The sequence below is a fragment of the Neomonachus schauinslandi genome, chromosome 15 (genome assembly GCF_002201575.2).
Source record: "Neomonachus schauinslandi chromosome 15, ASM220157v2, whole genome shotgun sequence".
Classification (NCBI taxonomy): Eukaryota; Metazoa; Chordata; class Mammalia; order Carnivora; family Phocidae; genus Neomonachus; species Neomonachus schauinslandi.
The window spans coordinates 44,828,344-44,838,959 of NC_058417.1; the positions used below are offsets into that span (position 1 = coordinate 44,828,344).

At 57.8% G+C, this 10,616-nt stretch overlaps 1 protein-coding gene across 3 annotated transcripts in view; it reads right to left on the minus strand.

The window, feature by feature from the left end:
• Positions 1-9,105, minus strand: part of LOC110570458 (transmembrane ascorbate-dependent reductase CYB561) — a 13,952-nt gene extending 4,847 nt beyond the window's left edge. The window contains exons 1-2 of one of the 3 annotated variants that reach the window (XM_021678495.2): positions 9,044-9,105; positions 805-1,019 (exon numbers count right to left, since the gene is read on the minus strand). In XM_021678495.2, the coding sequence (XP_021534170.1) occupies positions 805-1,009 (205 nt within the window). In that variant the 5' untranslated portion in view covers positions 1,010-1,019; positions 9,044-9,105. Of the gene's footprint in view, positions 1-804; positions 1,023-8,709; positions 8,746-9,043 lie in introns of those variants that run through there. The other 2 variants (XM_021678493.2, XM_021678494.2) reach the window with 2 other exon arrangements.
• Positions 9,106-10,616: the final 1,511 nt, after the last annotated feature.

The following is a 10,616-nucleotide window of genomic DNA, read 5'->3' on the forward strand; positions in this document are numbered from 1 at the left end:
CCCCCCCCCCCCCCCCCCCGCCGCTCTCTTGTCAAGCGTCCTGTGTATTCTAGGCTGTGTTGTAGGTTCATCGTGCACTCATGCTGAGGTGTCACCAAGCTCGAGTTCACTTAGCCGTGATGATCCTCAAATAGTCCAGTATGGAAGCCTGAGCAGATATTCACTACCTTTAGCAAGCAGGCTCCCTAGACTGGGAACCCCTGGTTCCCAAGGTAACCCCCCGTCATTGGGCTGAGCCAGACAGAGCCACGTGGCACGGGGAATGCCTCTTAGGAGTGGCTGTCACCAGGACCACCTCTAGGAAGAATGGGCCCAACAGATCCACATCCAGATTTCTTGTTAGCAGAGAAGGCGGCCACAGAAGGCAGGGTGGGGGCCAAGCACGGCCTCACTCCTACCTCAGAGAGGGACTTTAGCTCTGCCAAGTCCAACATCCCCCTGGCACATGCGCGCGCGCACGCGCGCACACACACACACACACTCACCCTCTTTTTCCCAGTATGAAACCGCCCCACAGAAGCCGGCCTCAGCTCACAGCCCAAACCCTGGGCTGCCTGCTCTAAGCAGCACACACACCCTTGGATGCTCCTCGTCGAAAGACCAGGACAAGTAGGAAAGGAGTTGCCACCCCTACACCTCAGGTCCCTGCATTTGGATGCCTGGTGTCCCCAGGCTCCAAGCCAGCTTCCTTCCTGTCTTTTCTGGAATCTTAGACATGTCTAACGGCAGGAGACCTCGGGAATGAGAGCGTTTCTGCAAACCGCCTCTCTCAGGAGCGGCTCCAGGTGCAAGGGCAGGACTCACCATCTCCCTGCAGGAAGATCAGGCCTATGACCATGCAGAGGGGATGCGCGTTAAACTGCAGGGCGCCCTCCCAGGCGATGCCGCCCCTGTACAGACCGAGCCAAGCCCCCGTCGTGGCCACCACAGTCAGGCCCAGCAGCTGGGAGAAAGCCGCGTAGTAAGGCAGCGCTCCGGGGGCGGCTGCCAGGCCGGCCGGACTCTCCATGCTGAGGCAGCTGCTGGAGGAAAGACAGAGAGCTCAGGGCAGCCCGCACCTCCCCAGGACACAGCCCTGGGCTCCCGAGGCCAACCCCAACCCCCCACCCTCTCCGCCCACCACCCCCGGCTCCTGTGCCAAAGCCAGTCACCCCAAGTCTCTAGAGCCGTCGGCAGAGGTGCCCCGCTTCCCCAGGAGACAGGCCGGACCCCTGGCTGAGAGATGCAAGGAGGGTGCAAGGGAAGGTCCTCCAAATTCTGGTGGGAGCAGGGGGCCCCCCCGCGCCTGGCTTTACATTGTTTCACGAGGCCCTGGGTTTTCTCAGGGGGGCTTCACAGATGAGGTACAGAGAAGTGAGGAAATCCCTTGAAGGAACAGGGTTCCTCACCGTTTGTCCCCAGGTGGGTCCTAAGGACATCCGGTGAGGAGACCCCCGCCCCGCACGCAGTGTGCAAGCCTGCAGCCCGAGGTGAAGGGGGGTCCTGCCCTCCCCATGGGCCTGGACGCGGCCCCCACAGCAGGCCCCCGGCTTGTAGAAGGATGTGCTCAGACCCCGCGTCGCCTGACACACGTGGGGAGCAGGCGGCTCCCCTGCTGCCTCCTCTCCCGCCCACGTTTAGGGCAGGCCGGTCTGCACTCCCGCTCACGCGATGTCTCCAAAACTAAAGGCACCAAAACTGAGACCCACGGGGAATACCACGTCGCCGTCCGGGGCTCGTGGCGTGCGTCATACGCGACCCTTAGCTCCCGGCGAGCCTGTGCGAGGCCGTGAAGCGGGGGATCATCGGACCCGTGCCACCGAGAAGCAAACGGCAGTCGGAAGAGGTCTGGGAAGGCCTTGCTCAGGGGCTGCGTGCGTGTGCCCGTGCGTGCGTGTGCGTGCGTGCGTGGTGTGCGCGTTTCCTGGCTCCTCCGGCCAGTCCGCCCCCGTGGCAGCCTCCCCCAGGGTCAGGACGGCCTTCCTGCCAGCTCTTCGCCCTGAATCGGCTGCGGCTCCTGACCCGGAGCCCGGGCCCGGCCCAGACAGCCCGGACGGAGACGCAGCCCCGCAGGAACAAAGATGACCTCCAGCCGCCTTGCCTTGGTGCAGGCGCGTCCTGTGCCCACAGAAGGGGGCTCTCCTCCTCCCCAGTCCTGGCCTCTCCTCGCGCTGGAAGCATCCCAGAGAATGACAGCGGAGCAGAGACATGGCCTAACAGCTTCTGGGTCCCCCGCTCACGGCCCGCACGTGCTCTGTCTCTACCCTGTACTGCGCAAGAACTCGCGTCCGGTCAGCCTGGTCTTCTACTAGTAATGGGGGGGGGCTTTTTTTACCCCCCGCTTCTCTCTGCCATATCGGACGAATGTTGGTAACTTCACCATTAAAAAAAAGTTGGGGGCAGTCGGGAGTGTTACTGACACACACTCCCTACAGTAAAATACAGATTAGCCAAAAAAAAAGGAAAAAATTACAAGTAATCAGCATTTTCATGTGTCCTCACATCCCCTTTTTCTAGAAACATTTACATTATTTTTTTTTAAGATTTTATTTATTTATTTGAGAGCGAGAATGAGAGAGAGTACATGAGAGGGGGGAGGGTCAGAGGGAGAAGCAGACTCCCTGCCGAGCAGGGAGCCCGATGCGGGACTCGATCCCGGGACTCCAGGATCATGACCTGAGCCGAAGGCAGTTGCTTAACCAACTGAGCCACCCAGGCGCCCTAGAAACATTTACGTTATTTTATAGAAACATACCGATTTCTAACCCGTTTTAACTTCACAGTAGGTCATGCCTATCTTTTCATGTCAACGAATATCCTTCTACGCCATAGTTTCAACGACGTCACAGGATTGCACAGTAAGGCTGTTTCATGCTTTAACCAAGCCCCAACCCCTGTTGTTCAGCATTTAGCTAGCTCCCAGTTTTTCACTAAATAAACCACACTTTGTGATCATCTTTGCACATGTGTCTGATTAATTCCTGCCTGGAGAAACAGAACCCTGCAGCAAGCCTATGTTCTCTTTTAGGTTTTTGACATTTTATAAAATCATCTTCCAAACACATTCCCCCGGCAGGTAGCAACACCTGTTTCCAGAGGGCCTGGCAGACAACAACCCCCTATTTCTGAAACTCTTGTCTCTGTCTGTATATGTCCCCTTTGCACAGGTAACTTCTAAATCGAGGGCCAGTTCCGTGCTCTCCCCCAAAAACAGACCCCATTTCTAACCACCCACTATACACCTCTACTGACATCCTACAAACACTCCAAACTGAGCACATCCAAAGTCAGCTCATCTGCCCGTCATAGCCAAGTCCTCTCCTGACCTCGCACGTGGCCGAAGCGGCTGCCCTCCTGGTCCTGGCGCTGACATCTGTGGAGAGGTCAGTGGAGACAGGCCACCGAATCCTAGAGGATCTCCCCTGGGCCCCCCGCCATCACCTCCCTCCTGGCCATCCTCATTGCCACCACCCCAGCCAGGGCATGGAGCTTCTGCCCCAATCTCTGAACCCCCGCCAGGGACAGGGACAAGGCCAGCTCCCCATCTCCTGTCGCCCCACCCTGCACAAACAGGGCCCATGGCCTGCTGGTGATAAGCCACCCCTGTAACATGATCCTAACTCAGTTTTCATCTGTGGCCCCGGGTTTTCTCACCAAATCCACTCAGAGGAGACTCTGACTTCTGAGACTTCCCCTCACACCACCCTCTACCTCACACTCCCCGCACCTCGCTGCCTGCTCCCCGCCACGCCACTTGCACCCCCTCCATCTCCTCCCCTCACCCTCCCCTCCATCCGTCTGCCCACGACCTGAACCAGGCTTTTCCTTCATCTCCCGCCCCTCCTGGTTTGGGGCTTACCTTATCCTGTTGGCCGTCTGCCTCCCGTGAAGCTCGCCTGCGCCCCTCTGCTCACCTGCCCTGTAGCTCGGGCAAGGCAGGGGAGGCGTCCCACTCTTCCTTGGGTCTCCTCGAGGACCTGTTCCCTTGCACCGACTCTAACCGGAAAGATCTACCAAACGGATGCTATCCTCGGGTCACTGTTCTTGGTCCTCCTCCCCTTTATTAGATTCATCCCCTGAACGCCCGGGGCGCAGTCAGAACCTGATTAGCTCTGAATGAGAAAGAACAGAAGGGACGTGCTCCGCTGCTGGTGGACCTGCCACAGCTCCCTCCTGCCAAGCAGAATGACCAACGACAGCAGTGGGAGCTCAGGGCAGCAAAGGAATTGTCACTCCTGGATCTCGGAGCTACTCCGTGGCCAGGCCAGCCAATCTCCTACTGAAATAGGCAGAAATCAGAGTGAGGTTCTCTGCAGAGCTGTGAGGTTGTGACTTACAAGAATAAGTATATAGGATGGAGCTCCCAAAACCCTCGGAATTTCCCAAGAAAGCCAGAAAGCTGTCTTTTGTTAATGAGCCCTTAGATAACCTGTGGGCGCCGCTGGTTGCCAGGGGAACCAACCATGTGATTGACGGCTGGACCCCCTCCGTTCCACCTCTCAACCTCTAGGGAGGGGAGAGGACCTGGAGATTTGAGTTCCATCACCAATGGCCAATGATCTGATCAAACCTGTCCCAGTCATGAAGCCTCCAGTAAAATCCAAAAGGAGCTTCCAGTAGGATGGCTACCCTAGTTCCCTGGGGATAGGAGCTCCTCCGTTCAGGACCCTTCGGGACCTCGCCCTAACGTTCCTCTTCCATCTGGCCGTTCCTGAGTCATATCCTTTCATAATAAATCTAGTAAGTAAAATGTTTCACTGAGTTCTGTGAGCTGCTCTAGCAAATTAATTGAACCCGAGGAGAAGGCCATGGGAACTTCTCATCCACAGCAGGTGGGTCAGAAGCCCAGGGGCCAACCTGGAATTGCGACAGACATCCGAAGTGAGGGACAGAGCCTTTAGCCTGTGGGTTTTGATGCTATCTCCACGTAAACGGTGTCAGGACTGAGTTAACTTGCAGGACACCCAGTCGGTGTCCACTGAGAACTGAAGAAGTTGGTGGTGCTGAAAAGGAAACGCACTTTGGAGTAGCCAAACAACTGAACAGGGGGCTTGAATGTTCTGCACTGTAAATTCACATCCTGAATTCCCCAGGAAGTCAGAACCCTAGTGCTGTTTGCACCCCCACCACGATGGAGGTGAGAGGCCTGTGTGGGCTGGGAGGACGGGGGGCCTCACGGCCAACTGCAAGCCCCTCCTCTGTACTCAGCCTTCTCTCACTTAACCTCCAGGATACCGCTAGGATAATAAGACTGTTGTCCCAATTTAACTGGTGAGGAAATTGGGGCTCAAAGAGGATACATGACATGCCCCAAACTATTAGCCGCAAATAGCTCAACGCATCTGTTCACTGAGCACCTGCTGTATGCTGGCGATACTGCGAGATGCTGGAGCTATACAGCTAAGACGCGATCCCTGCCTTCGAGAAGCTTGCAGACAAGTTGCAGAGCAGATGCGGATTTTTTTTTAGTAGACTCAGGCCTCCAAGGGCACTTGCCACCATCCACACGGAAGACAGTTTCCGCCTGCTTGAACACAGTGAGGTGGCGCCCTGAGCGGTTGGTTGTCGGGTGAAGGCGTGGCTCTGCCGAGCCTGGAGGGTGGAGCTGAAGGCAATCAAGGATCTGAGTGCAGCTTGCCAAAGAAGTCACTTTGAACCAGAGCGCCAAGAAGTCTCTCCCTGTCCCACGCCAGTCCTCCTGTGTCCCTCACCTCTCAGGAAACCAGGCTGCTGAGGCCGTTTAAGGCCATCACTGCATCAAGCACTGGTGTCCCCTGCGGGCTCTCCTGGGAGAAAAGGAGGCAGGATGGAAACAGGCAGTTAAGAGAGAAGGGGTGGCAGGAGGGCGAACCAGCGGATGCATGAGATTTTCCCGTCAACTGCTCCCAAGGCAGCTCCCCTGCCCCATCTGTGTGGGGAACTAGGCATCTGGGTGAAGCAGCATCCAGGAAGAAGCCATAGATAAAGAATGACCTTTGGAACTACGAAGGCCCAAGCCGTCTCCTCCACTCCTCCTTCCAGTTTGAAGGCGACTTAAGCCCAACTATGAGGGATGCAGGAAAACTCCCACCAAGCAAGACCATCCTGACGCAGGCAGGCCTGTGCCTTGCCTCCAGGTGACCTCACAGTCAATAAGCTCCAAGGGTGAAAAAAACAGATTCACAAAAAAGACAAAGTAGTGAGTGGTTCTGTGCTTTACAGAACATGAACTGAAAGATTCCTTCAACAACGGCTTTTATCCGGTTCAGCATCAAGGACAACCTATCTTTGCGCAAGGAGGGCCTGCTTCCAACACTGGAGAGAGAACACATTTCATGGACTCTGGTTGGAATCTGACCCACCCGCAAACACATTTTGCATGTGCAAACCTGGAAATCAGTCAAGAGTCACTCCCTAGTAAGCAGATGCCTTTGAATCATGCTCCTTCGGTTCCCAACCCAGACAGTGACAACACTCTCTCTGCCTTCCCAGTCGGGTTGGCCCCCCTGAACGCCAGTGGTTCCTGGGCCTCCTTTGTTCCCGGAGCAGAAGTGTGGGTAGCAGCATCAAGGGCCTGGAAGCAGCCATTCTCCACCCCAAAGGTCTCCTCCGCCTAGCACACCAGAGTCTTAGAAGCAGAGGAGGCTCTTACAGCCCCTTCCACAGCCACCCTCCTTCCTGTCAGAGCACAGGATGGGGGTGACAATTCTGGCAGCTTCTGGAACTTTGGACTGAGACAGTCACACACCACCCCCACTCCCCCCCACACACACACACTTGCAGTCAGACTCCACTTAATGCAATCTAATAGGGACAGGAGCTACCCGCAGGGCTTGAACGTGCTGAGAATCACTCTCCCTCCCCATGTCCACGGTTTCATTAAAAGGCCACCAGGCCTAATCTCATTATGGGGACCAGACACTGCCCCTGTCCTAGAGCCTGGAAGCAGGCAGCCTGGCGTGGCCACGGCCCTCCTTGTCCACAGCGGGGTTTTAAAATTGGGTTAGAGAAGATTATAGTGGGGACGGAGGTTCAAGCTTTTCTTGATGGGTGAGTGCCAGGAGGAAGGGACAACTCAATTGCCCTAGAATGTCCTAGAATGTGATGGAAGAAAAGGCAAAATGAAGGTTGAGCTGTCAGGCAGGGGTCCAAGAAGCCCGAGGGAAGAAAGCAAAGCTTGACGTCAGACACTGAGCCTGGTTCTCCATTAGACACAGCGGGCTTGGTGCCAGGGCTCCCAATACTTGTAGTGACCCACAAAAACTCTTCTGATTTCTGCTAAAATCAGGAGGAAAAACAAATTCAGTGTTGAAGAAAATGTTTTAATTTTTAATCCAGCCTGGATTATATTTGTCTTTATACCAACACAGTTGTAAAATATAGGTTTGTTTTGTTTTTTATTGTTATTATTTGTAATGGAAGAAGGGTCCCAGCAAGGCACAAGTGCCTGGGACCCATGACTGCAGCTCTGGTCAAACAGATGTGATTTTAAAGCAAGCCCCACTGTTTATGACTGTGTGCTCCTGGTCAAGCCAGGGCCCCTCTCTGAGCCTGCTTCCTCATCCACAAGATAGGGGATATTGAGTCCCACCTTACTACTCACTGGCCTAGCAAAAATTAAGCAGGATAAATATGTACTGGTGCCTAGCAAAGTGCCTGCCCCATGGTAGGCATTCAGATAACAATCTAATAAGAACTAAATCTGGTCCTAATAGCACCTTGGGAAGAGTCACACATCAGAAGTTGTTGACATAAGAGGTTTGGGGCCACAAAGAGCCAGAAGGCAGCAGACACCACTACCCCCTCTCATAAATCCACACTCCTCTTCTGTCCACTCTCGGTCCCCACCGGGCAGAAACCCCTGGATCTGGGGCAGATTCCTCCACCAATGCCTTCTGCTGCTGCTGCGCCTCTCCATATTGGCAGAAGCCAAGCTCTGCCAGCCAAGGAAAGGTGGCCAGGGCTGGGAAGCTGTGGGGCAGGAAGGGGATGGTCCCACCTCCCAGTCCGGGAGGCTCCTCCTGCGTGGTGCCGTGGCCAGGGTGGGGTGGGGTGGGGGTGGGGTGGGGTGGGGTGGGGTGGGGGTGGGGGTTTGCAGCACCCTTTCTCTGTGGGTCTCACCTTGGCATTTACAAGTTTTCTTTCTGTATTTTCTGTCTCAAATCCAATGTCAATAGACAAATCAAGGTATCTAAGAGAAGGTGGCAAAGCTTTGGCATTTTTTCATTTGCTATGAAAACAAAGGAACAGAATCCAGCCGTCCTGAGATGGAGCTACATTTAATGAGACTTAGAAATTCCTCAAAGACTGCCAAGTAAGGGTGTATGAGAGGAAAGGGGCAACCTCAAGGAGAAAGGCTGGGGGTAGGGTCCACAGGGATCCCTTTCTGTGCAGCGCCCTGGGGGAAAGAGCAGGTGGAGAGCGCAGGTGGCCCTGCCATTACCCAGGCGTCAAAGGCAGCAGCGGACCCCTCCCTTGGCTCAGTTCTGTATCCCCTGTGCCCACAGCTCAGGGCCCACTAGGGCCAAGCCCACGAGCCAGGGTTTCCCAAACGAGGAACTCCTACCCTCACACCAGGAAGCTGCGGATGTTCCAAAACAAGGAAAGGCTCTCCTGGCCGGATATGTTCCACCAAGGGGCCAGAGAGACAGGTTGAAGGCCCCGCCACCAGCAAAGCAGTTCGGCCAGTCTTGGTTTCAGGTTTCAAAAGAACAGTCGTGGCAAAAGTTGGTTGAACCACATCTACCCTACCTTGTTTCTAGAATATGGCGTGAGCCCCTGGATAAACGTGAGGTCACCTGGCGCTCCAGTCTCACTTCCGCAGACTGGCACGGAGGCTGACCCAGGGCCCGAGGCCGACAGCTCCCGCAGGGCGCACGGCCTGCTCTCTCACCTCTGGCCCTGTTGCGTGGGGCTCGGGAGCAGGTGAGGCGAGGGGCAGGTGTGGTGGCAGGTGAGGGGTTGGGGAAACACGCGCGGCGGCTCGGGGCGGGGGGCGGGCCCGTTCCGCTGCGGGCACACCTGGACCCCTCCCCCCGGCTCCGCGCGGGGGCTCGGCTCGCACCCACCCGCCCGGGCCGCCTACCTGGCCGGGCGCCGGGCCCGGAGCTCGTCCCCGCCGCGCAGCGCCGCCCCGCGCACCGGCCGGCGAGCTCCCCGCGCCGCGCCCAGGCTGCTCAGCCGGTTCCGCCGGCCTCGCCCCGCGCCCAGCTACGGCGTCGCCATGACGACAGGGCGGTGGCCGCGGGTGGGGCGCGAGGCGGGCGGCGCGGCGAGGGTCACGCGGGGGCAGGGGCGCCGGAAATGCCCCCCGCGCGTCCCGGCACTCGGGGCAGGGCCCGGCGCCCACTGGTGCCCGGCTTTCCGGACGGGGTCCCGCCGGATCCCGGGCCCAGACCTTGACGCCGCGCGACAGGGGCTGCGGCGCGGGGCGCTGAGGGGCGACAGCCGCGGCCACCGCGACCCCGGCTTTCTGGACCCGAGCTCGGGTAACCTTCGAAATCCGGGCCTCGCGACCCGGGGCGCGTTCAGGGACGCAAGAGGGTCTGCGACCCCGTGGGTGTGGGGGCCTCCTGCCCAGGCCTGACGCGGAGGCCGCGGGCGCTGCTGGGGGGATGGGCTGCGGGGCGGGGACCGGGACCCGGGACGGGGACGGGGACGGAGCCCGGGCGCCGAGGGGAGGGGCTGCCCGCCCAGAGAGCAGCCGCCGGGCCTGGGCCTGGGCCTGGTCTCCGCGCTTCCTGAGTCCCTCCACGCCTTCCTCCTCCCCCGCTTCCCTCCTACCTTCTTACCCTTTCCCCTGGCCCCGCCTCGGGCTCAGGTGGCCACTAGGTGTCAGACACGGCCCGGGCCTGGGCCCACGCTGCAACTCCCGCAGCCCTGGGGACACATCCCCTCCCTCCTGGCCCCGAGGGAGATATCACTGGAGGGGAAGGCTGGACTCACCCCTTCCCCAGTACCACCTCCCCAACACACACACATACACACACTAGGTGACTTCTTTTTTGCGCCCCTTTCTCAGGGGGCCTTGTCTGAGACTGACTACCCACCCCCCAGACAAACCAGCCTAAGGATAAATACCAGTTCTCACCAGCCGCTTGTGGAGGCCTAGATCTTGCCAGCGGCAGCCTCCCCTGTCCCAACAGCGGAGAGGAGGATGCCAAGGCCAAGGCTGGGGCCAGCCCCTACCACAGCCCCCTATCCAGGAAATGCTGTGGGTAGATAACAAGTCCAGCTCAGACTTCTTACAAGCTCAGAACAAAAGGTTCTTTCCTGTCAGATGCCTGGCAAGGCTCACCAAGAGCCTGAGGGTAGGAGGGAAATGGGGTTTCCTCCCCTGGAGTTGTAAAAGAAACACCCCTCCCCCAGGGTGTCGCTCCCCCTCCCCCTACCTCCCACACTGTGGGCTTCCCATGGGCAGTGGCCAAAGGCTCCTGAAGGACCCTGGCCAAGGGGGGCCTTGGGGATCTAATTCCCCCTTACAGAGAGAACATACTGTCAAGCCCATGGGAAGACACCCAAGGGTGCCCACTGCCCTGGGCACACCTAAAGGGGCAAACACAGCAGGGCCCACCCCTCAGAGTGACCAAGCTTAAACCTGCCACAGCATAAATTTGTTGGAGTAGCTTTCCAGTTGGAGGGAGTTAATGGACATTTTA